The 27221-nt window shown below is 34.6% G+C and overlaps 2 protein-coding genes across 2 annotated transcripts; one reads left to right on the top strand and one right to left on the bottom strand.

Moving 5' to 3' along the window:
* Nucleotides 1–3430: 3430 nt before the first annotated feature.
* LOC114458947 (major histocompatibility complex class I-related gene protein-like) lies at nucleotides 3431–9607 on the bottom strand. Its single transcript, XM_028441335.1, has 8 exons — nucleotides 9428–9607; nucleotides 7333–7593; nucleotides 6648–6926; nucleotides 5671–5991; nucleotides 5397–5492; nucleotides 5270–5287; nucleotides 4421–4467; nucleotides 3431–4224 (listed from the first exon to the last, which is right to left on the bottom strand). The coding sequence occupies exons 1-8, from the start codon at nucleotides 9492–9494 to the stop codon at nucleotides 4177–4179; spliced, it is 1137 nt and encodes a 378-aa protein (XP_028297136.1). The 5' UTR covers nucleotides 9495–9607; the 3' UTR covers nucleotides 3431–4176.
* A 3186-nt stretch (nucleotides 9608–12793) lies between these two features.
* LOC114458950 (proteasome subunit beta type-8-like) lies at nucleotides 12794–13360 on the top strand. The gene is made up of 2 exons (XM_028441339.1): nucleotides 12794–12956; nucleotides 13175–13360. Exons 1-2 carry the CDS (start codon nucleotides 12807–12809, stop codon nucleotides 13349–13351), a joined length of 327 nt encoding a protein of 108 aa, XP_028297140.1. The 5' UTR covers nucleotides 12794–12806; the 3' UTR covers nucleotides 13352–13360.
* Nucleotides 13361–27221: the final 13861 nt, after the last annotated feature.

Here is a 27221-nt window from a genome sequence, read left to right as displayed (position 1 = left end):
TGATTTTGATCCAGTTTAACGTTTTGTTCAGGTGTCATTACTCTAAAGCAAGGCTTGCTCAAATTTTTCCAACTACCATAGACATTTGTGATACAGTAGATGTGGTGAATCACTCTGTAATCTGCAACAGGTTCCAACCTCTGTTGACAACATTACATTTTGTGAACAATTTGACAGAAAGAGAAAAGAGGGACAAACTCTGGAAACTCAGACCATGGTTTGAAACATTCACAGAGAAATGTCTCCTGAAGATCACAATTCTGTGGAGGACATGATGATTCCTTTCAAGGGGAAGTTCAGCAGCATCAAGCAGTATATGTGAGGAAAGCCACACCCATGGGGGTTCAAAGTATGGGTGAGAGCTGGAATCTCTGGAATGATGCTTGACATCGATGTTTACAAAAGGAGCAACACTGGAACACGTGAATTGTCAAGTGATGCTGTGATGAAGCTTGTCTCCACACTTCCAAAGGGTCAGAACTACAAGATCTACGCGGACAAGGACCTCACCTCTGTTCCATTAGCAGTGAAGCTCCTTGAGCATGGAATCCATTATGTGGGAACAGCCAAGAAGGTACGCCTACCCAACTGGAAGAGCTTGAAGATGAGAAGAGCTTGAAGGAGAAGGGTGGAGGAAGTTTTGACCACAGAGTGAAGGTTAAACACAACATCTGTGTTTTTACATGGTATGACAACATGGCAGTCACACTCATGTCATCCTTTGCTGGACCAGAACCTGTGCTGGAGATTCAACGCTGGGACCAAAACCTTCATTGACGTTGAAAAGCCTTACAACAACAAATCCATGGGAGGCGTGGACTTGTTGGACTCCTTTACAGTGAAATACAAGTTCTCCATCCTGGCGTTGTTACATGTACATCTTCTTTCACACCATCACCCTTACTGTGGTCAACGCCTGGTTCCTCTACAAGAGCTCTCAAGATGCCAAAGAAGGAGATACTGAAGATGAGAAGGTTCCAGGCACAGCTAGCTTCTGCTCTTTGCCATATTTGTGATGTATCTTTGACTTGTATCATCATGCAGTTTTAGCATGTTGTACATGAATTGATTAATAATATTAATATTGATTAATCTCTTTCCAGGTGGACACAACACTGAAAGCTCTGAAGAGAAGACGATTATCTTCAGCCAACAAAAGCCCAGATGCAGCAGGAAGTCCTTTGAATGATGGGAAGAGACCATCCCCAGGTGATGTTCAAACGTCTTCCAAGAAAGCATGTTCACGCCCCCCACAGGATGTGCACAAGAACCTTCTGGACATTTCCTGATGAAGGTGAAGAGAAGACGCTGCAGACATTGTAGTAAATGGTTTATTAATACACAATGCAGCAGGTGTGATGTTCACCTCTGTTTATCAGAGGACAAGAACTGTTTCTGGGATTATTATTGTAAATAAATGTCAAAGTTCTCGTTGTTGCAATAAATAATAACATGACTGAGATAATGTTTAATGTTTTAGGACAAAAGCAAAACCCTACAAATAAATCCTTAGTTCTGTGTTGTTCAGACAATGAGTTCAAATACAGGAGATTCTGCTCCTGACTCAGCAAAACTTACAAAAACATTATTCATATTTTTTAGAGTTTATCTATATTTGAGTTACATAATCTCCTCCCACAATTTTAGTTTAATTAACACCAAACAGTCAGACTGTCCTAAACATAATATCTACACACATTTATGATTTATCTAAATGTTTGACTTTAAATGGTTTTCTAAATATAATAATGCAAATTGTTGCTAAAAAGTATTATATAATATATACAGTAAATATATATATATATATTTTTTTTTTTTTAACAATTTGGAAAGTTTGGAAAATATTATAAATGTATCTCACGAAGTTTCTCTTTCATTCTGACAATTGGAGTCGATGCAAAAATAACATTTTTAAACATCAGTTTTTCACTGATGGAGCCAATAAAACATTGTTAAAATCAAATGGGTATTTTTAGCACTGATGTAATAGTACATACTGCAGCTTTATATCAGACTCTGTGATCATGCTCTACTGTGGTTGTGCTGCCCTCTAGTGGCTCACCATGAAATACATAAATACATTTCTATATGAGAAGTTATCACCTGATTTATTATTAAACAGATACATTTTAATATTTTATATTTATATTTGTAGTATTTTTCCAACTCTTAAACATGAACAACTGCACAGTTTTAATCACAAGTATTTATTAGATCAAACTTTAATTAAATATTATATTAAATACTTATTCAGCATTTAAAATGTTTCAAATGTCTTTATTTTCCATTTGAGAAAAAAGAAAAAATGAAAAGAGGAAAATGAGAAAAAAGAAGAAAAAACACCTCAAACGCGCTTTTATTTTGACAAAAAAAAAACTTTGTTGATCCATTCTCAACCCTGATAAAGAAAACGTCTTGAATTTTAATCTTTATTTCTGAATTTTCAAATAAAAATCCAAAAATCATCCATAGTTAATTTTTTTAATCTATTTTTGTAAAGAGCCAAACATCCAGTGACTGATGTGATGCTTCAGTGATGGTTGTTCTGTTTTCTAACCAAAGCTGTAGCTGCTGTAACAGCAGAGCGTCACACGCCGTGTGTCACATGACTTTGTGTGTCTGAGTTCATGAGAGTTTTTAGGTGTTAGAGTAGAACCTGCAACCTGTTCAGGGGCTTTCTTAAAGAGACAGAGTCCCTGGAGGAGAAAACATCACCAAATGAAACTTTGGATCTAGTTTCAAACTATTTTTGCTGAGTTGAATCAAACTGAAGTTTGGATGAAGTGAAGAAGCTGGAGATGATAAAAGGTCACGAATAGAAAGATGCATAGAAAAGCCTCCAGTCAACGTCTATTCTAAATAGTTGACATTTGTAAATGAGAATGTTGGATGTTAAAAACTACTTTAGTTTGTAATTATTCCTGTGATGAAAATGTGTGAAGTTTGCAGATCATTGAATAATCCTGGTTTCTATAGATTTATGAACAGGGATAAATAAAGTGATCATAGAGCACATTTAGAACACTGCTTTATTATTCCAACCTAAAGGAAGCCTCTTATAAAACATGTTGTAACTGTATTTGATCTGGAAATCCATCCAAAAAATGGATGATCCAGTGTTTAGTCAGACCCAACGTGTTTCTGTTTCAACTCTAGTTCACATCAAATACAAGTGTGTGTTGAGAATAGTTGGAGGATCAAAGTGAAAGTGATGCTGACATAGCTGAATGTGTCCATCCTTAAAGCAGAGACGCCCAAACTTTAGAGGAAAACCAGTTTCACTGACAAATACAACAAACCAGGAAGTATTAATAGCCTCAGTTATACTGGGATTAAATGCTGATTAAATATAGAGAAATAGTCTAATAAACCCCCCCATGTGAAAGAATGAATATTGTGTGAAACAAAGAAAAACTCTAAGAGTCTTGACTTAGTTTCAGAATTCCTTTATTTCACTTTTATAATATCTGTGATCCCCAAAACTACTCACACTCTCTATTATTAAACCAACATGTGATTAACATTTATATGTTTATTGTTGTTCAAATAGATTTAATGATTTTACATATTTGAACAAAAGACAAAAATGATCAAATAAACACAAAAAGAAGAACATCAATATAATCATTTCTTCAGTTTTTACTCATTTAATAGAAACAGATCAATAAAAGTTATTCCTCAAAATCAGATTTATTGACAAAATCATATCTTTTCTAATGTTTCCCTTTAATTATGTGGTTATTTTCTCTAAAGGTAAAGTTATTAACATTTGTTTTATCCATTATTTAATATTTAAACTGTTATTATTTTGTCCTGTAGGAAACACATGTTTATCATTATTGTTTATTTGAACCATAAAATACTAAATTCAGGAGCCATTGGAATATGTTTGTGTCTAATTATCCAACTATTAATTCTAGACCAAACCAACATGTGATAAACATATTGATCACCAAAGTTGATCAAATGTTGTCAGAACCAACGTGTAACCCTTTAAATGAAAAAGCAGTGAATGTGATGAAAAGTCCAAAGAAAGAAGTGATCCATGGGACAGGACAGAGCTTTGGAAACACCAACATCCTGAAGTGATGAACAGAACATCTGGAGGATCAATGTCTGCACTTCTGACAGCTTGGACTTGAAGTCCAGTCCAAAGTGATGTTTGTTGTGGTGCGTTCAGGAGCTGGGTGCTGTTATCATCCCTCTCTGCTCCTCACTGGTCCCCTGAAGGAGCAAACACAGAGAAACATTATTACACAGCTTTATCATCACATCTATCAGCTTTATTAGCATTAAACATCAATGTCATGTTTAGAAGCTCAGCTCCATCTAACACATCATGTGATGCTCTGGTTTTACCTCAAGCTTTTCATCATGTTTTTATCATTTCATCACTTTGTCCATTTGATGATGTACTCACAGTTTTCATCTCTGACTCTCCAGCTGAGGAAGACGACGTGTCAGAGGCTGAAAAACACATCAAATCTAAGGTTAAAGTCATTTGGACATTTACACATATCAGCCATAACATTATGAACAGCTTCAAAATGTTAAACTCAAGCTGCTTTGGCTTTAATTCAGCATTTGCACTTTTTATTACTATTTATAATGAGAGCTAAATTCTCCAGGTGTTCAAAGGAAACAGATTTAACTTGTTTCCATGTGTTTCTACAAGATTCTACAAAATAAAGGAGATGAAATTTACTGCTTTAAAAACCTGGTCTCATTACTGATATTTGTTTTATTTTATTACTTAAGTACATTTAGTAGCATTTACTTTTTTACTTTTACTAAAGTAATGGAGCAACTTCAATACTTTTACTTTTATCACTCATTTTTTATTCAAATATCTATACTTTTACTTGAGAACTGACGACGAGTGCTTTTCCACCTCATTCCCAACAGGATCCTCACTTTAAATTATCTAGATTTTTGCCCAATTTCTATTTCATTAAGGAAAGTGTTTTGCAATAATTTCAGGAAAATTAGAAGATTTTGTTGGAATTTTGAGTTTTTTCCAACAGTTTAACATTAAAAATGACTGAAATCATGTGATATAAACACCAGGAAAATGACGAGTCTCTGCAAATATAGTACGTTGGACCCAGAAATGAAACAAAAAAGAGAAAAAGGAAATTAATTATTTAGATTGAGAGGAAAGTTCAAAGAAATTCAACAAAAGACCAAAGGATTCATAGAAAACTCATTGATATTATCATTAAAAGTCACTCATAAACACAGTAAAAATGTAAATATCAGAAGGACTCACTGTTGGCACGTTTGAACCCTGAATGAAAGAAAAACAGAGAAAAAAGGAAAATAATGGATTCAAAGAAATTCAACAAAAGTGAAATAAAAGTGTTTTAAGATCCATAAAAACAGCTTTAATTTATTACCTCCAGAGCGTTTCCTCCACAGGAAGAATCCAGAGACGGCCCCCAGCAGAAGAAGAAGAAGAAGAAGACCTCCAACAACAGCACCAGCAACAACACCTACACACACACACACACACACACACACACACACACACACACACACACACACACACACACACACACACACACACACACACACACACACACACACACACACACACACACACACACACACACACACAGTGTGATGCTGTGTGTCACTGAGCTCTGAGGGTGAACTCAGTGAGTCTCTCACCTCCATCAGACTTTCTCCAGTTGCTTAAAATCACACTTTTGTCCAGAGTGACTGTGAGATCTTCCTCCACACCTTTAATCTGGAACACACAGTCGTACCTGCTCCAGTCTTCAGCTCTGATCAGAGAAATGTTCAGGTCAACGCTCATCTGGAAGCTCCCATCATGGTTGGGGAGCATCTCTCCGTGGTCCACGCCCTCCAACACCTCCTCCTCCTGGTCTTTCCTCCAGAACATCACAGCATAGCGGGGGTAGAAACCTGTAGCGTGGCAGGTGACTGGAGAGGAGGGAGTCCTCTGGAGGAGCTGGATGGAGGGAAGATCTGCAGAGGAACCACAAGGAGCAACAGTGAACTTTAATGATGAAGAGGAGGAGGAGGATTTATTGATTCTACTAATAATGTGATCAGTGGATTATTAAAGTGGTGTTTAGCTGCAGCTCTACTGGAGAGTAAAGAGAGGTCAGTTTAGAGGTCATTTCATCATGTTCACTGTGAACATTTATCACAACTTTTAAAAACACTTTCAGGACAAACAAAGAAAAGAGTTGAAGTAAAAAAATCAGTCAAATGTTTCTATCAGCCTCAGTCTGCACGCTTTAGGTCATAAATATCACATTTAAATAAATGAAGCATTAAAAAGCCTTAAACATGACTCATCATTTATGATGTTTTCAGCCAGGGTTTATTTCAAATCATTTTATTTAGTTGAACTGCTTTTAATAATGTGTTTTGATCTGTTCTGAATGTGTTTGTGCTTATGTTTAAATGACTTAAAGCTGAGGATTGTTTAATACTTTATTTTCAGTCTCAATCAGATTATGGTACATGAGCTCAGACCTGATGTGAGATCTGATCGTAGCGTATACGCTCAGATCTGAACGTACCAACGGTTGATAAATGAGGACCACTGTGATCTGACTGTTCATTCACACTGATAAAGACACACTGTTGTCTTCATGTGTCTCAGAGGAGTTTACCTGTTCTCATCAGGGAGCTCCGCCCAGCGTTCACGTACTTCTTCAACCACTCAGGACATTCCTCAGTACAGTAGTGTTTTTCTTTTGACATCAACGCTTTGTTATTTTCCCACTTGAGTTTAGTGATGAAAGCCTGTTGGTTGGGGGCAATCCATATCTGTTCCTTCAGATTCAGACTGATGAAGTCTTCTCCATCATAACCATATTGATCATAACCATCAACATCTCCAGTCTCATCGTCCCATTCACAGCCGACCATCTGCTGGAAAATGTGAACACCTGAGAGACACAGAGATCATATTAAACACACACACACACACACACACACACACACACACACACACACACACACACACACACACACACACACACACACACACACACACACACACAACAGGAGCCTCTTTGAACTTTTTTTTGCCATATTTTTGCTCTTTTTAATATATTTTTACTACATTTCTCACATTTCTGACACGTCTACATCACATTTCCAGACATAGTCAGCATTTTTCCAGCTTTGGGAATGGTTCCTGCAGCATTCACTTAGTGATGCTGTGCTTTCTATTCAGGGTTTGAAGGACACGCTTTCAGTGTGTGTCCACACGTGTGTTTACAGCTACACAACAAGCATTAACACACACTGTCACACATCAGCATTAGAAAGAACAAGAGAACTTTAACTAACCTCCAGTTTGGTTGAAACGCTGCTTTAAGGTTTCAATGTTGACTTTGAACGTCTGCTGATTATTCATTTCGATACCAGTGTTTCTCTCCCAGAACTGTTCATCTACTGCATCTTTAACCCAGTCTTGTTTAGAGACTGTTCTCCTGGTGTTACTGTCATAGTGCTCAGTCTGAACATCATCAACATAACCAACAGACACAAACTCTGGGAAGTTTGGTACGTCAGATGAAGCTGTGTAGAAATATCTCAGAGTGTGCAGCACTGTAAGAAAAGGTCAGAGTCATGAATTCAGACACTGAACAACAACATGAACGTATCCACACAATCACACACATCACAGTGATCTCTGCTGTTACAAACACATTCATATCAAACTAAACTCATTGACTTTATAAACTATGTGTCTGACACTTTTCTCACGACTATTAGGAGTAATTAGACATTTTATTGTAGCAAAGCAGGAAGCTGATTGGCTTCATTGGTGTCAATATCACATAGGACAGCGCCACCTAGTGAAATGTCCACCAAAAGAAAGACGTCCTACTTTTTTATTTCATGTGGTGAGAAATTATTAATTATTCTTCATTGTTTTTTCCTCCTACAATGTTTATTTATATTTTGTTGGTACTGTCTTGTTTTTATTGTCTTTGTTTAAGTATTTGAAATAAGAAACTAAATTCAACAAACATAATAAACCCAGGTTTTTACAAACTAAATATTTTGCCACTTTTCTAATAATTTATTTACTGTAAAGATTCTTTAAAGACATAAAAACTGATGTAAGTCAAATGTTTATCATTAAAAAAGAATCCAATAGAAGAGAGAGCAGAAAGTGAACTTTAAACACAGTTAATGTGGTTAAATGATCTTATTTCATTTATTTAAACAAAGTTAAAATAGGAAGATTTGAAATAAGCCAATTTTCTAATGATTTATTTACTGTAGATATTCATGTATAAATATTAAAACACTAAAATCAGATGTGTGTCAAACTTGTAACTTTATATTTTAATAGAATAAATTTCAGAGAAACTACAGTTTAGTCACAGTTAATGTGGTTGAATGATGTTCAGTTTTAAAATGAAAATGAAAGTTTTTATTGAAGAGACTCAACTAGTTAAACAACAATGTTAAAAAGATACAAACACATTCAACTAAATGAACAGAAAAAACATTTACACTTTTAAAAGTCTGAATAAATAAGTTTAAATATTTAAAATACATTTTTAATTAAAATCAACCCAAACACCAATAAAGTGTTTATCATTTTATGAACATTTTATTTGTTGTATAAATTCCTTCAAATGTCCTAAATCTAAATGTTAAATCTTGAGCTTTCATTTTGGTACTTTCCTTGAATTTGCATATTAGCTACATATTTTGTTTCACCCGTAACATTTAGATTTGACATTTTCACATTTAAATTTAACATTTAGATTAAGATTTAACATTTAAGATTTACATTTGACATTTAGTTTTTAACATGCAGATTTAGATTTAATTTTAACATTTAGATTTAACATTTAGCATTTAGATTTACCATTTGGATTTAAAGTAACATTTAGATTTAATATTTAACATTTAAATTTAACATTTAAATTCAATATTGACGAGAAATTTACGAGAAAACAAATTGTCACAAATTTCACAAATATTGCTGCTGTAAATCTGGTCAAAACAGAAATAATTTACATACGTTATTTAAACGTGGTTTGTTGCTAAATATTTTTAGTATGAGAAACTTTACAATCATAATTGTATATTAATTTGTAATGTTTTTAAACATTTATTTCAAACTCTCAGATTGACTCTGAGTAGAAAACAGTCAAAGCTAAAATGTAAATGTGACGTCACACTACCGTAAATAACCTGTTGGGAATTAATGACGCAGAGGCTTTTGTGTCATTGTGACTCATTTGAATTTAAACACAAAGTCAATGTTTGTGTGTGGACTTGTAGACCAACACTGTTTCTTTATCAACTCTAAAATCCTTTTTTTGTGCTGATTTGTGGTTAAAACAAATGTCCTGAGTTTACACACGGGTTGTAAAGTAGAAATCATTGTAGAAACGATGTCAGATTGAATCAAACTTACCTGAAGTTCCAGGAACAGACTGTAGACTCAGGCAGAGAAGTGAACAAAACCAACAGGAAATCTGCATTTTGGAGCTTTTTTTTCCTTCAAATTTCTCTAAAGATTCAACGTTTGTTCAGAAGAACAGGAGCGATTGTTTCCTTGTTCCTGAAGAACTCTGAGAGAGAATAAAAAAACAGAGAAAAAACAGGAGCTTATGGTTTCTCTCCACCAATAGGATTTCACAGAGGGCGGTGCGTCATCTGTTGCCAACTGAGAGGAAGGATCTCAGGTTGTAAAACGAAAGTAAAACTAAACTAGAACTAAAATGTAGTGAAAACAACAAGAATGTCCTAAAATAAGTGTTTAAATAACCAACTCTGATAGATAAGACATTATGATAGATATAAATAAAATATAAATACAATATGTAAAACGTTTTACATGGACAGGATTAGGATATTACAGTCAGATAGTTTTTGTTTTTATTTCTAACAAAACAAAAGTCAAATCTTATTTTTTAATTGTCAAAAATTAACAATTAAATTATCCCAGCTCCTAAAACTGTCCCACGTCATGTTTACATGGTAACTAAGTCATGTACATATGCAGTAGATGCAACGTAATAAAAAGTACTTGTATCCAGTATGTGTGTGAGTTATGTTCATATTTTTTTCCCATTGTTAAAAATAATTCTGCGTTGTTTTTTTTCTCCATGAATTAGTTAAACTCCTCCTAAACCTGCTGTAAAGTGGACAATTAATTAATCAGAGAATAAAACAAGTTTATTTCTATTTTATCATGAACATATAAATACTCCTGAGTCTTTAAAAGTTGTAATTATTATAAATTTGTGAAAGTGATTCTGTTGTTTTAAAACACTTTCAGACAAATTACAAATAAAACACATTGAAATAAAGCTTTGTAAAAGTTTTAAAATCATGTTTTAAAACAAGTGTTTGTGTTAAAGAAGAAGAAGTGAACTAACAGGATTCAGGTGTTGTTGTACTGACGTCAACCTGACACATTATAATGTTCCACACCTAAATATTAGAACATGCCTCCATTTTGTGCTTTGTTTTGAAATGGCTGACACACACGTTTACCTGTTTGTATCTTTGTGGCTCATATTACGCAGACCTCAGCTGTTTTTCCTGTGAGGAATGAACACATATCACTATCATTTTTATTTTAACATCAGAGAAAAAGAAAAACCTCTATTAAAAATAAATAAATAAATAAATACTTAAATAAAAAAGACAATAAGGCTAATCATGACTTTTTTACCTTTATTTTGTCAGATTCTGTTCATTGATTCTATGAGTTCAGTTTAAAGGAGCATAGGGCAGGATTTGTGACAAAAATAAACATTTATTTTAAGTTTTTTAACGTTACGAGTGATTAAATATTCAGAACTAAACAGAATGAGCACACACACATTTAAGAACAAATGTCCTGTAGTTTTACAGACGTGACTTTAAATGATGTAGATACAGATTCTTGGAGAAGAAGAAGAAGAAGAAGAAGAAGAAGAAGAAGAAGAAGAAGAAGAAGAAGAAGAAGAAGAAGAAGAAGAAGAAGAAGAAGAAGAAGAAGAAGAAGAAGAAGAAGAAGAAGAAGAAGAAGAAGAAGAAGAAGAAGAAGAAGAAGAAGAAGAAGAAGAAGAAGAAGAAGAAGAAGAAGAAGAAGAAGAAGAAGACAGACTGGTGTTCTTTAGTATCTGAATGTTATCCATTTATTATTGAAAATAACATTGTTTCTCTACTAAAGATGAAGGATTAGGATATAAAACATGCACTGACGTGAGTCCATCTGAAAACCATCAACACCATTAAGTAAACACTGAGGAGAAACTTATTGCATTACTTTCACCACAACTGGAAAAAATGTCACAAAAAAAGACTTTGATTAGAAACGTTTGAATCACAGAATAAACACGAGTAATGAATTAAAAACAAGTGAGTGCAGCGTTCTGTGCATTTGGACACGTTGGTACTCGACTGAACTGATAACGTTCTTTTTAAAGGCTTTTAATCAGCAAACATCAAACCTGGTGATGTTAGTTTGCAGTGTTAGCACATGTTAGCTTTATTAGCTCTACAATGTTAAATGTTTCTAAAACAGAAAGCACTTTTATCAACAGTTGAGTTTGTTGAACTTTGTTGGTTTTAAATGTGAAGAAAAGCACAGAATGTTCATCTGCAGAACAAATTCTTCCTTAAAATACTGAATGTGTGGCTTGTTTTCAGAGATAATAGTGGTTCAGCAAACAGAAAAATCAGTGACGGTAAAATTAAAATAAAACATAAATATTTTGATCCTTTCAGGAATGAAAACGAACACGTTTCTGATTTTTAACGAGGAATAAAAAAAGAAAAGAATGAGTCGTTCATCAACAAATCTGTATTTTGGAGCTTTTTTTTCCTTCAAATTTCTCTAAAGATTCAACGTTTGTTCAGAAGAACAGGAGCGATTGTTTCCTTGTTCCTGAAGAACTCTGAGAGAGAATAAAAAAACAGAGAAAAAACAGGAGCTTATGGTTTCTCTCCACCAATAGGATTTCACAGAGGGCGGTGCGTCATCTGTTGCCAACTGAGAGGAAGGATCTCAGGTTGTAAAACGAAAGTAAAACTAAACTAGAACTAAAATGTAGTGAAAACAACAAGAATGTCCTAAAATAAGTGTTTAAATAACCAACTCTGATCTGGGATCATATTAATGTTCAATGTGATTAAACTATAGTTTATTTTTTAATTAGTTGAAGAAAATATCAAGTTGAGTTGTTCACATGTATTTTTTTTCAGATTATTAGTCATTTTCTTATTAACAAAATTGTGTTGATGAAACTATACTTTTATAGGATATTAAATGTTTCAGATACTTTTTATTATTAATTATATTAATTAAAACTACAGGTGATTGAAGGACTCATAGTTAAACTAATGGTAAAACTAAAAGGTACAGAGTTTAGTGCAAATGACAAATATATATATATATATATATATATATATATATATATATATATATATATATATATATATATATATAGGAACATATTTCATATAAAAAAGCTTGTAATGAAGTAGAAAATGTATATTTGGTTTTTTTTTTTAAAGTATTTGATACCATTTATTAAAAACCTCTGATTTCTATGTTTCTGAGTAATGTATCAACATTTGAGGGAAAAGTTAATCAATAATCAATTTTATGGATTAAAGTTGGTAGATTTGTAGTTTTATTTTGAAGTCATAAAACACAAACACGACAAAAGTTTGACATTTGTTCAAATCTCTTTCACTTTGGAATTTGCTGCTGGAAAATCATCGATCATGTATTCACCAAACTGTATATTTCTGAGTTGATTTATTGATTAGTTTGGCTCCTCCAGGTGTTTTAAAGTATGGCTCTGTTTGATGTCAGTGGGTACAAACCCTATTCTGACCTCCGGGGACACATTATTGCTCCGGGACAGACGGATCTCATGGACAGACCCAACCACTACAGCTTTGGTACCATGACTCAGCAGTTCTCTGTTCCTTTGGGTGTAGACGTGAGTATAAACACAGACTTTTTCATTATTTCAAATCAAAGCTGTAGCTGCTGTAACAGCAGAGCGTCAGACGCGGTGTATCACCTGACTTTGTGCGTCTCCATGCGTCCGCGGCGCGTAAAGACGCACAAAGTCTAAGAACTATCAGATAAACCCAGATGTGTGTAATAAACCCTCGTGGAGTGTCATTCAACCCTTCTTTGGTGTCACGTCCTCAGCCCTCGGGGTTTGTACAGTCCTGTAACCGTGACGGAGGAGTTTGTATCGAACTGAACCACGGCACCACCACCCTGGCCTTCAAGTTCAGACACGGAGTCATCGTGGCTGTGGACTCCAGGGCCTCTGCAGGGAAATATCTGGGTATGAGCCACTCTTTGACTTTGGTTCATTTCTAACACCTGTAAATATCCATCAGTGAATAAAGTTACAACCTGTGTGTTCATCTGAAGTCATGGAAAGAGATGATGGACGTACATTTGTGTCTTTATTATTCAAGAAAAATCACTTCAATCTAATAAAAGTATTCAAATGTACATTTTTTTAGGTGCAAAATATGATTTTATTCATTTTAACATTTATTTTTTTTGATTGAATAATAAAGACACAAATCTACCTCCATAAACAATAAGTTAAATACAATAAACCAAACACACCTAATAAAAAGTCGTGTCCCCCTGGATTTGACACATCAGTGAAAAATAATCATAAACTAAGTAATAATGAGTTGTGTTGACTTCATTTCAGTGTTTAAGTCACTGATTAAATACATATAAATATATATATCACTAATATTATCACCTCTAGGTCAGACATGGACAACAGGAGGCTCGGGGGCCACATGCGGTCCATGGTCTAATTTTATGTGCCCCCCCCCAAAGTAAACAAACAAAGTGATAAAAAGAAACACAAAAATATAAAACACAAAAAATAACAGAGAAATTTATAAAATGACAAGAAAAATAAAGTAAATGAATAAAAACATAAAATTACATTAAAATAAACAAAAGGACAACAAACATAAAAATAATGTATGAATTAATGACAAAAATACACAAAATGATTTAAATAAACATATAAAATGAATAAAATAGTAGTTTAGGTGAAACACTGTCTATATTCTATGTATCAGAGCTTTAAATGAACTTTTTAGATCAGCAGCCAACATGACTAGTAGATTCTTAAAGTTACCAACCAAACATATTTTACACCAGACACATTTTATTCATGTTTCTTTAAATAGTTTTTATTTAGTTGATTATAGAAATACATTAAAATGGTAAAAATATAAACATTTCATTTAAAAACAACATTGTAACAATGTATAAATGTGCTACATATTGTTGCCTTGCTTTGTTGGACAAGTACAAAAAATGACTATTCTGAAAAAATACAGTTTTAAATACATAAACAGTGTTGTCTTTATTGTTAATATGATTTATTTCAGCCATATTTGTGAGATTTTTTTTTGACGTGCTGCGTCAGCAACACTGAAGTCGGAGTTTTAAATCTGAATTGCAGAGTTCCGAGGGTCCTTGAACGCAGCATGAGAGTGAGTAGATTGCACGTGCTCCAGGGCCCAGTTGTTCAAAAGGTTTAATCTGGATAAAAACTATCTGGATTCTGAAATCCCTCTTTTGTTATCCAGGATCATGTAATCTGTCTAAGTTTTATCCCAGTTGTTCAAAGCAAAGTAGGATTAGATCAGTCTGATCCAAATCTAAATTTTCAAGATTACCAAATCCAGATAATGTGTGCTCTAAATTAGATGCATATCACATTGAAGGCCACTAGGTGCGTAAAAACAAACAAGTAGAATAGCCAGCATGGAGTAACTCAAAGTGTATTCATTTGAAGAAACAAAAAGAAAGCACAGAAAACACAAACATCCCATTTTCAATATCTTTTGACCAGCCAGACCATATCACATTCCATATTTCAAATTCAACCTTGAAACATGAGGAAAGCACACACACATTCAGCCTTCTTCTTCTGTGGAATGATCAGACATTTGAAGATGTGCTTTCAGAAGACGAATCTCAAGTTTGGCTTTGGTTTGCTGCAGTCTGTTCCTCTACCAGGCCAATCTGTACCTCTGCTCGTTCAGTTTCTCTTTTAAGAAGTGCCCTGTAGGCATCATCATCATCTTTGTTTGACAAAGGACGTTTTAAGCCTCTTTGATTTCCTGTTGCAGTGATAAGTGTCTCTACTTGTGCAGATCCACCTTTTCCAACTTCTTCCACAGTAACTGTACTGAGATCAAGGATCACCGTTACCTCTGCATCAGTAGGATCTGATTCACCTTTCCCTTCAGCTGTGGGCTCACCATCACCTGCAACACTTTGAATCCCATGTAGAGCTTGTGAATGCTCCCCTCCAATAATGTCAAGAACATAGTCAGTGTATTCACCTTGTCAGGCCAGAGCTTCAACGCAGAACCAGAAGGAGTCACAGTATGTCAGTGGAAGAGCAGGTCCTCATTGCTCTGCGTTTCTATGCATCTGGGTCTTTTTACCAAGTTGTTGGTGACAGTATAGGAGTGGACAAATCAACTGTGAGTAAGGTGGTGAAAGCTGAGTCAGTAACTTTGGCCAGCCTGGTCAATCAGTTTGTTTGTTTTCCAAGGGATGACCAGATTTCCCAGACCAAGCACAAGTTCTTACTGTTGGGTAACATGCCCAATACTATTGGGGTAATTGATTGCACTCATGTGTGTATACAAGCCCCCCATGAGAGAGAGTGGGAGTACATCAACAGGAAGGGAAGGCACAGCATAAACATACAACTTGTGGGTGATGCTGACCTCATCACAAACTGTGTTGTGAAGTGGCCTGGGTCTGTCCACGACGCACGTATCCTGAGGGAAAGCGCTCTATACAGAAAGCTCCAGACCAACCGACCAGATGGCATAATATTAGGGGACAGTGCCTATCTGCTCCTACCATGGCTGATGACCCCTTTTCTTGCACCAAACACACCTGAGCAGGCACGCTTCAACACTGCTCATTCCAAAACAAGGTGTGCCATTGAGCGTCTACATGGAGTTCTGAAGAGGCGCTTTGCGAGTGGAACCCTAAGGAGTGTGTAACATAATACTTGCTTGTATTGTCCTGCACAATATTGCTACAAAGCTGAATGTCCCTCTCTGTGATGAGGTTAATGATGCACCTGCTGAGTCAGCTGAAAACGAAGACATACCTTCGACGTTTTCTCAGAATGAGAGAGTGACTGGTCATGCAGTAAGGGATGCCATTGTCAGAAACTATTTTTGAACAATGATTTTTGGATGTGTCTGTGAATATTAAGTTTTTAATTAGAATTAGAATTGAAGACTCTTTTGTTTGATTTTGACAGCTATTGAGTGGATTATTTTATTTCTACATTACTGGTCTGTGATGCAAAGTAGTATAAAATGTCAACTGTATGGTTTGAAAACTAGGTTAAAAAATATCAATACATAAATGTATATTTACTACACGATGAATGTTAATTATTTGACCAGTTTGAAATTAATTAAAATTGCATTTTGTTCCTGAAATCCCCCCTGAATCCTCCCAACTGCTGGGATCAGAATAATCCTGTTTTTTTGGATCAAAGTTATCCTGATCCTACTAAAAAGTTTTGAACAATTCAAACTGAGGGTTTTATCCAGATCAAAACCAAGATTGGATTACGTGATCTAATCCGATCTCAGAATCCATTTTTGGTTTTGATCAACCCATTTTCAAGATTTAAACCAATCCATTATCCAAAATCTGATCAGATTACCTTTGAACAACTGGGCCCTGGTGATGCTCATTTCTTGTGTTAGGTTAACAGTTAACAGACTGCCAAATAAAAAAAAATAACAATCATAAAATAAAAGCTCTATCCAAAAAAAATCTGCAGTTATTTAACCAACATTGACCAAACATAAAACACACTCACCATTTATTAGGGGATCTAAACCAACAAAGAAGAGGAACAGACGCCACAGGGAAAGACAAGGACATCACTTCTGAGTTCAGAAACAACAACAAACAAACAAATAATCTGTAAAATATTAACTTACCAACCATACAAAAATCACATAAGGTGTATTTACAAAACAAAAATACAACAATTTTGACCATTGAAAATACACATTTGTCTCACCAAATTAAAATTGAAAACAGCAAAGCATGATGGGAGCTTATTAAAAAATAAATAAACAATTCAAATTCTACCTTTGAACATAAAAACAACCTCTAAACAGATTATATTTAATACATCAACTACTCAAAGTTCTTTGGAGCCCAGGGAACAAAAAAAAGAAAGAAAAGATGTTCCCACACCATGAGGGAACAAGACTGCACCAGAATTGACTACCACCAAACACAAAGCCACCTAGAGGACAACGGACGCACTGCAAGTGAAGATTGAGGTCCTCCCACAAGCCAGAACTAACCATCACCAGGAAGAACCAACCATTATGAAGAATAATCAACCACCACCAGGAAGAACCAACCAGCAGCTGCCAAGACTACCATGATCTACCAGGTCTAGATGACAAAAAGTATTTTTTTTAAAAAAAAAAACCAAGCAAACTTTATAGGAACCACTCTGAGCTGGAAGAGACCCAGACCACCCCAACCTGAGAGGATCAACCAACTCTTCAGTCTGATTGACTTGACTGAGGCTGGATACCTAGCGGTGATAACTAAGGCCTTAGTCAATCAGATGGTGAGTATACGGCCCCCCTGGGTTCCGACTCTAGGAACAGCACGCAGGGTGTGGTGGTCTGGAGCTGCAGGACCTTAATCAGAAGCTCAGTTTTCTATGAGGAATAGCCTCAGTCACACAAGAACACATTCTGTTCTACACACGAACCAATCTGAAAACTACCCCTAAAAAACAACCAATCGATCTCCTTCAAAGTGTCACCATCCCCTAAACTCCGCCCACTAACCTACAGTAGAGGTTAGACCGGGGGTGCAACGGGACCTAAACGTCCGACTGGACGTAGGAAAAGGTAAGCCCCTCCCCCTGATAACATTTGATAGGATATCAGGCCGTGGATGTTCTTTATGACTTTTGAGACCATTTTTGATTTTTTTTATCCTTTGTTCATATTTTGTCCTAATACTACTCTGCCAATCCCTAACCTATTTACACCAAATGTCAAAATGTTCCACTGTTTAGTGAAAATGCTGATATCTAATTTGTGAGATGCAAACACCTATACTTTTAATGTAATATTAGGTTTTAAACTTTTACTGTAAACTGCTATACACAATTTTATCACCTAAATGTTGCCCACTGTCTAATGCACTCTGACAAAATTTATTTATATGATTTTTTTTTTTTTTTAATTTACTGTTTTTCATACTTAATGCAACTCTTAACTGATTTACATCATTCAAAGATAAAACTGTTCTGCTTTTTAGTGACAATGATAATATCTCATTTGTAAAATGCCAACTCTCTTACTTTTAATGTAATTTAAGGTTTTCACACAAATTTGGCTGCTTATGTAATTCTTAGTGTTTGATTAGTCCTGCTAGTGTGTAACAGCTGCTGCTCATGAACTTTGAGGAAAACTCTTGTTAAAGCTTTAATCCTGCAGCTACAGCCATGATGTATATGTTGCTACAATCTTCATCTTTCCTATGATTATATACGTTTAGTGGGAATGCTTAGCATTAGGACTGTTACCCTCAGACTTCTGTGTGTGGCTTCACTCAGTGTGATGAGATCCTGCTCTGAGCAGACATCATGAGGAACCTGGATCAAATCTTCCTCTGCACACTGTAACTCTGACTTTAAATAACTGATTATGACTAAACATAATGCACTTATTCTCTCTGAGTACTGCCTGCATATGTCTAAGCTTGTGGTAATGTGTACAAACGTGAGTTCATTGTAATAAACACATAAAAAACACATAAAGCTGAATGAGTTGGTAATTATTTTTTGCATTATTGCAGCAATGCAAATTTGTCTAGTGAAAACTATAACAGACATAGGTGGACTTTCCACTCAATACCCCAGCCTCAGGGACCCCAACTTTCCTTTAAATTTTACTACTATGGTGCAATTCTCCACCAATAACTGTAAGATAATATATATATATATTAGAGAAGAGTTAGAGAAAACCTGGAGGCATCAGTGGTGCCCGTGGTCATTGGGGCACTCGGGGCAGTGACCCCCAAACTGGAGGAGTGGCTCCATCAGATCCCAGGAAATACATCAGACATCTCGGTCCAGAAAAGTGCAGTTCTAGGAACAGCAAAGATACTGCGCAGAACCTTCAAGCTCCCAGAACTCTGGTAGAGGACCCGAGCTTGGAGGAAAAAAGAGAGACCGCCCGCAGAGGGTGAGGAAGAGTTTTTATTTATTTTATATATATATATATATATATATATATATATATATATATCTTACATTCAAAATAATTAGTGAAAATTAACACTAGGTATAGATTCTGTCCACAATAATTGTAGTTTCAGGTCCAATTGGACATCCAGGCAGACCTGATTTGGCCCGTGGACCTTGAGTTTGACACTGGGTCAAGGATAATTCCAGCAATATTTTTGTCTTTTTATTTATTCAGACAAATGTTTTACAGGAAATTTACCTGCTCTTGTGACATGTTTCGACTGTCAACTGTCAGTCTTCTTCAGAGGCGTCTGCTGAACGCTTTGATGTTTCTTTGACTTCCGCATAATAATCCCAGCAGGTTCTTTTCATCTTATTTTTGAATAATATATAAATATAATTTACTTTTATCTCCTGACATGTTTCGACTGTCAACTGGCAGTCTTCTTCAGAGGCATCTGCTGAACGTTTTGATGTGATGCAGTTGACATATGGGTCAAAAATAAGTCAAAAGTGATGAATTTACCACCGTGAGGCTTTTGGATGTGTTCTCTGACTTTCTACAAATGAATATTGATTGTCCTCAGAAATAAAACATAGAAATATCTAGAATTAAATCCTCTTAATAACACTTCTGTGCTCTTTAATTGTATATCTATAATGTTTGTATGGATTTTGTCCAGAAAACAAGGATTATTTTTACTGATCAAGTACAGCTGAACACTTACTGTGATTTTTACTCCTAAGAGCCTCGGCTTTGACCCATAAATCACTTTTTAAAACAGATCAATATCTGAGTCTGATTGATTATTTCTTAATGAATCAGGAGTTCCTAAAGTGATGTGGTTTCAAACATGAAGGAACGAGGAAGTGGAAATACTTCCTTGTTTTTTTTCCCATGGTGTCACAGACTGTCCACTGCTCATTTACTCACTTCTCCTCCGTCTAACACCAAAATAAAGTGATTTATCTTCATTACGTTTCACACAAAGGTCAAGTTTAACATTTGGCTTTTTTCCTGCTGAATGTAAAAACTCACTGTTTCATAGCTGACATATTCTGAATATTTAGCTAATTTATCTCACATTTGAGACAAATTAATGTAAAAAAGCATGCTCTATCAGTGTTTCTCAAATGGGGGTACGTGTACCCCTCGGGGTACGCAATGGCACTACAGGGGGTAGTTGAGAGAGCGAAAGGAAAATTAACAATGAAAACATTAAAAATATAGAGATTTATGTTTATTTTAATTAAAAATGTTAATGAATATTACCAGCAATTCACAAAACGACAACAAAAACCCACAAAATACAAGAAGAATATACTGAATGTGAAAAACAACAAAATGATGCCAACACACTCACATTAAGAGATCAATTTAACATTTAGATTTAACATCTATATTTAGAATTAACATTTACATTTAGATTCAAACATTTATAAATAATATTTAGATTAAACATTTACATTTACATTAACATTGAGATTTAGATTTAATATTTACATTTAGAAATAACATTTAGAAATAAACATTTAGATTTAACATTTACATTTAGAATTAACATTTAGATTTATTTTTCATGTGTACATATTTTTAACAATGATATAGAACATGCTGTTTTACATGAATTTCTGTTTCATATAAAAGAAAAATGAGTTAAATGTTACCATACCACACGTTCAGAAACAGATAAAGAGCAGGAGACGACTTTATGTGTGATGGAAAAAAGGTGAAATCATAAACTAAAATTAGTGAATAAATCAGAGTTTGTACCTTTTCTCTGAGCTCGTCTGTTTCAGTGTTTGGAGGAGTGAAGATGATGCATGTTCTCCTCTTTTCTCTGAGAAGATGTGAAGCAGCTTCATTACTAATAATGGTGTGTGTGTGTGTTCACTTCCTCTCTGTGTGTCTACCCTTGTCTTTCAGTGATCGCTTCTTCTTTTCTCCCACGTTGCCACACACACACACACACACACACACACTCGTCCTCCTCAGCCAATCAGACGTGACCTGAGGAGGACACTGACCTCCTGCTACCAGAGGAGATATAACCTCATCATCCTCCTCCCAGTGGGACCAAACTGATAATGGAACTAAAAATACTTTTTCCCGGTCAAACGTGTGTTTCTTTCTGTTCCCACGGGTAGAACAAGTGTGTGGTATTCCTGGTGAACAGGTTCATTAGATGCTGATGGTGATGAAGGTTCTCCTGTAGGATAGGCAGGTATGGAGGATCGATGTTATTGTCAGCGCAATAAAAAAGAAACTAATTACATCAGAGTTCATAATCGTTAATAAATGAGACGATAAATGTAAAAACACACTAAAGTAATTATGAAAAACAGAGGTAAAAGTAATAGATAACAATTACTCACATTACTGTAATTGAGTTAATTTTATGGGTACTTGTACTTTTTTAAGTAAGTATTATTTTTTGTGAATATTTTTTTTAATTCCGTTCCTAAACGTTCCATTTCTGATCAAAGCCACTTCCTATAGTTACGGTTTCTACCTTTTATGATGTTACACACATGGAACATCTGGCATGTTTTAGAGTTCATAAATGTACAGTAACTGTACTTAGAGCCTCAGAATTTTAATTATTTAAATTTTTATTGTACATTTTGACAAACCTTTTATTTTTACAGATGCCTTTGTGAATAATAAACTAAGTTCCCTTTGTGATAGAATTGTTCTCTTTCTTTTTAAGTTTCTACATGAGATGTTTACTGTATGTAAGGGAACCGTACCAAGATTTATTACCAATAAATAAACATGAAGGGTGAAGTCACTTTTCCTTTGAGTATTATTTCATTGAGCAACTTTTTACTTGTGCTTGATTATTTTATGTATTGTATTAAGGTGCATCAAACCCCACAATGTTAAAATCAATCTGTTCTTAGTCTAATAATGTTCCAATGACCAAAATATGAAGACTTACAAAATATTTGGTAAATCAATTTATATTTATTGATCCACCTCAAGGTTGAAATTTTCACTTATGCCCCATTATGAGTGATTTTTACCTTTAATATAGCATTTGGGTTTTATTTTACTGGAATAAATTATATAGAAATGGGAAAATATATATATTTTGCTTTGAATAATGAAGCCTAATAATGCACTATTGACACATTTACACAGTTAATGTGATGAATTGATGATCCAGCAGTAATTTGTCAATTCTGTTTTCTTATGTTTTTCAGGAAAACAACAAAATAATGCATATTTTCTGTTATTATTGGTGTTTTTAAATTATTTTCATTGGCTTGGACCCCATAAACAATAGTAGAAATGGGTCCAACAAACTCCAAAAAATGTCATTTTTAATATCTTTGTGTCCCCAGTCTAAATTTGTTCCAGTACCAAAAAAAAAAAAGATAAGCAGGCTAATAATTATCAGGGTCCACAATGTTTGTCTTCTTTCAGTCTCCAAGACAACGTCTTCTCATTCTTCTTTATTTCCTGTGGTGTGAAGCCTCTCCAAGCCGTCAAGAACGTGCATCAGCGTCATGTGACGTCAAGAAGAACCGAACGAGGAAATTTGTGTCCGTAACAGCAGAAGAAAATATATCACAATCTGTTTCAGGCAATAAGTAGAATTCTGTGTGTGGACTCATTCTGTTTGGTATAGAGCGTTTCATCATCTATAAACATGTTGATAGTGCTTTGAAATCACTTTTGTTGTATTAGCGCTGTATAAATAAAGCTGAATTCAATTAAAAGACTTAAAATTTATGTTTATTTGTTTCACAAATCCTGTCCATCAAAAACTGTAAAACTACATTAAACATAATTTCATCCCACAATTGTTGTTCAATTAACACCAAATTATCTACAGACTGTCCTCAACAAGATAAACTATACATATTTGTAGATATTATCAAAATGTTTGACTTTAAATGCTTTTCTAAACATTAAATTTAACATTTTTTTTTTGTTTTTAACAATTCAAAATCATTGTAGATCAGTTTTTCACTTATTGAGCCAATAAAAAATTGTTAAAATCAAATGATTTTGATCCAGTTTAACGTTTTGTTCAGGTGTCATTACTCTAAAGCAAGGCTTGCTCAAATTTTTCCAACTACCATAGACATTTGTGATATACAGTAGATGTGGTGAATCACTCTGTAATCTGCAACAGGTTCCAACCTCTGTTGACAACATTACATTTTGTGAACAATTTGACAGAAAGAGAAAAGAGGGACAAACTCTGGAAACTCAGACCATGGTTTGAAACATTCACAGAGAAATGTCTCCTGAAGATCACAATTCTGTGAAGGACATGATGATTCCTTTCAAGGGGAAGTTCAGCAGCATCAAGCAGTATATGTGAGGAAAGCCACACCCATGGGGGTTCAAAGTATGGGTGAGAGCTGGAATCTCTGGAATGATGCTTGACATCGATGTTTACCAAAGGAGCAACACTGGAACACGTGAATTGTCAAGTGATGCTGTGATGAAGCTTGTCTCCACACTTCCAAAGGGTCAGAACTACAAGATCTACGCAGACAAGGACCTCACCTCTGTTCCATTAGTAGTGAAGCTCCTTGAGCATGGAATCCATTATGTGGGAACAGCCAAGAAGCTACGCCTGCCCAACTGGAAGAGCTTGAAGATGAGAAGAGCTTGAAGAAGAAGGGTGGAGGAAGTTTTGACCACAGAGTGGAGGTTAAACACAACATCTGTGTTTTTAAATGGTATGACAACATGGCAGTCACACTCATGTCATCCTTTGCTGGACCAGAACCTGTGCTGGAGATTCAACGCTGGGACCAAAACCTACATTGACGTTGAAAAGCCTTACAACAACAAATCCATGGGAGGCGTGGACTTGTTGGACTCCTTTACAGTGAAATACAAGTTCTCCATCCTGGCGTTGTTACATGTACATCTTCTTTCACACCATCACCCTTACTGTGGTCAACGCCTGGTTCCTCTACAAGAGCTCTCAAGATGCCAAAGAAGGAGATACTGAAGATGAGAAGGTTCCAGGCACAGCTAGCTTCTGCTCTTTGCCATATTTGTGATGTATCTTTGACTTGTATCATCATGCAGTTTTAGCATGTTGTACATGAATTGATTAATAATATTAATATTGATTAATCTCTTTCCAGGTGGACACAACACTGAAAGCTCTGAAGAGAAGATGATTATCTTCAGGCAACAAAAGCCCAGATGCAGCAGGGAGTCCTTTGAATGATGGGAAGAGACCATCCCCAGGTGATGTTCAGACGTCTTCCAAGAAAACATGTTCACGCCCCCCACAGGATGTGCACAAGAACCTTCTGGACATTTCCTGATGAAGGTGAAGAGAAGACGCTGCAGACATTGTAGTAAATGGTTTATTAATACACAATGCAGCAGGTGTGATGTTCACCTCTGTTTATCAGAGGACAAGAACTGTTTCTGGGATTATTATTGTAAATAAATGTCAAAGTTCTTGTTGTTGCAATAAATAATAACATGACTGAGATAATGTTTTATGTTCTAGGACAAAAGCAAAACCCTACAAATAAATCCTTAGTTCTGTGTTGTTCAGACAATGAGTTCAAATACAGGAGATTCTGCTCCTGACTCAGCAAAACTTACAAAAACATTATTAATATTTTTTAGAGTTTATCTATATTTGAGTTACATAATCTCCTCCCACAATTTTAGTTTAATTAACACCAAACAGTCAGACTGTCCTAAACATAATATCTACACACATTTATGATTTATCTAAATGTTTGACTTTAAATGGTTTTCTAAATATAATAATGCAAATTATTGCTAAAAAGTATTATATATATATATATATACAATATATATATATATATATATATATATATATTTTTTTTTTTAACAATTTGGAAAGTTTGGAAAATATTATAAATGTATCTCACGATCTAAATTTGAAGTTTCTCTTTCATTCTAACAATTGGAGTCGATGCAAAAATAACATTTTTAAACATCAGTTTTTCACTGATGGAGCCAATAAAACATTGTTAAAATCAAATGGGTATTTTTAGCACTGATGTAATAGTACATACTGCAGCTTTATATCAGACTGTGATCATTCTCTACTGTGGTTGTGCTGCCCTCTAGTGGCTCACCATGAAATACATAAATCTATATCAGAAGTTATCACCTGATTTATTATTAAACAGATACATTTTAATATTTTATATTTATATTTGTAGTATTTTTCCAACTCTTAAACATGAACAACTGCACAGTTTTAATCACAAGTATTTATTAGATCAAACTTTAATTCAATATTATATTAAATACTTATTCAGCATTTAAAATGTTTCAAATGTCTTTATTTTCCATTTGAGAAAAAAAGAAAAAATGAAAAGAGGAAAATGAGAAAAAAGAAGAAAAAACACCTCAAATGCGCTTTTATTTTGACAAAAAAAAAACTTTGTTGATCCATTCTCAACTCTGATGAAGAAAACGTCTTGAATTTTAATCTTTATTTCTGAATTTTCAAATAAAAATCCTAAAATCATCCATAGTTTATTTTTTAAATCTCCTTTTGTAAAACATCCAGTGACTGATGTGATGCTTCAGTGATGGTTGTTCTGTTTTCTAACCAAAGCTGTAGCTGCTGTAACAGCAGAGCGTCACACGCCGTGTGTCACATGACTTTGTGTGTCTGAGTTCATGAGAGTTTTTAGGTGTTAGAGTAGAACCTGCAACCTGTTCAGGGGCTTTCTTAAAGAGACAGAGTCCCTGGAGGAGAAAACATCACCAAATGAAACTTTGGATCTAGTTTCAAACTATTTTTGCTGAGTTGAATCAAACTGAAGTTTGGATGAAGTGAAGAAGCTGGAGATGATAAAAGGTCACGAATAGAAAGATGCATAGAAAAGCCTCCAGTCAACGTCTATTCTAAATATTTGACATTTGTAAATGAGAATGTTGGATGTTAAAAACTACTTTAGTTTGTAATTATTCCTGTGATGAAAATGTGTGAAGTTTGCAGGTCATTGAATAATCCTGGTTTCTATAGATTTATGAACAGGGATAAATAAAGTGATCATAGAGCACGTTTAGAACACTGCTTTATTATTCCAACCTAAAGGAAGCCTCTTATAAAACATGTTGTAACTGTATTTGATCTGGAAATCCATCCAAAAAATGAGTGAATCCATGAAATACACACTCCCAAAAAATGGATGATCCAGTGTTTAGTCAGACCCAACATGTTTCTGTTTCAACTCTAGTTCACATCAAATACAAGTGTGTGTTGAGAATAGTTGGAGGATCAAAGTGAAAGTGATGCTGACATAGCTGAATGTGTCCATCCTTAAAGCAGAGACGCCCAAACTTTAGAGGAAAACCAGTTTCACTGACAAATACAACAAACCAGGAAGTATTAATAGCCTCAGTTATACTGGGATTAAATGCTGATTAAATATAGAGAAATAGTCTAATAAACCCCCCCATGTGAAAGAATGAATATTGTGTGAAACAAAGAAAAACTCTAAGAGTCTTGACTTAGTTTCAGAATTCCTTTATTTCACTTTTATAATATCTGTGATCCCCAAAACTACTCACACTCTCTATTATTAAACCAACATGTGATTAACATTTATATGTTTATTGTTGTTCAAATAGATTTAATGATTTTACATATTTGAACAAAAGACAAAAATGATCAAATAAACACAAAAAGAAGAACATCAATATAATCATTTCTTCAGTTTTTACTCATTTAATAGAAACAGATCAATAAAAGTTATTCCTCAAAATCAGATTTATTGACAAAATCATATCTTTTCTAATGTTTCCCTTTAATTATGTGGTTATTTTCTCTAAAGTTATTAACATTTGTTTTATCCATTATTTAATATTTAAACTGTTATTATTTTGTCCTGTAGGAAACACATGTTATCATTATTGTTTATTTGAACCATAAAATACTAATTCAGGAGCCATTG

This window comes from Gouania willdenowi, unplaced genomic scaffold (assembly GCF_900634775.1).
Source record: "Gouania willdenowi unplaced genomic scaffold, fGouWil2.1 scaffold_217_arrow_ctg1, whole genome shotgun sequence".
Taxonomy (NCBI): domain Eukaryota; kingdom Metazoa; phylum Chordata; class Actinopteri; order Blenniiformes; family Gobiesocidae; genus Gouania; species Gouania willdenowi.
This window is presented reverse-complemented; position numbering and strand designations above follow the sequence as displayed.

What these genes read in the sequence shown, in the direction of transcription:
- LOC114458947 (XM_028441335.1), bottom strand. Translation starts at nt 9,494, where the DNA reads ATGCAGATTTCCTGTTGGTTTTGTTCACTTCTCTGCCTGAGTCTACAG. An exon ending in GTCTGTTCCTGGAACTTCAG is followed by an intron (nt 7,594 to 9,427) that starts GTAAGTTTGATT and finishes CTTTTCTTACAG; the next exon opens with TGCTGCACACTCTGAGATAT. An exon ending in CTGGAGAAAGTCTGATGGAG is followed by an intron (nt 5,493 to 5,670) that starts GTGAGAGACTCA and finishes GTGTGTGTGTAG; the next exon opens with GTGTTGTTGCTGGTGCTGTT.
- LOC114458950 (XM_028441339.1), top strand. Translation starts at nt 12,807, where the DNA reads ATGGCTCTGTTTGATGTCAGTGGGTACAAACCCTATTCTGACCTCCGG. An exon ending in CTGTTCCTTTGGGTGTAGAC is followed by an intron (nt 12,957 to 13,174) that starts GTGAGTATAAAC and finishes TCACGTCCTCAG; the next exon opens with CCCTCGGGGTTTGTACAGTC.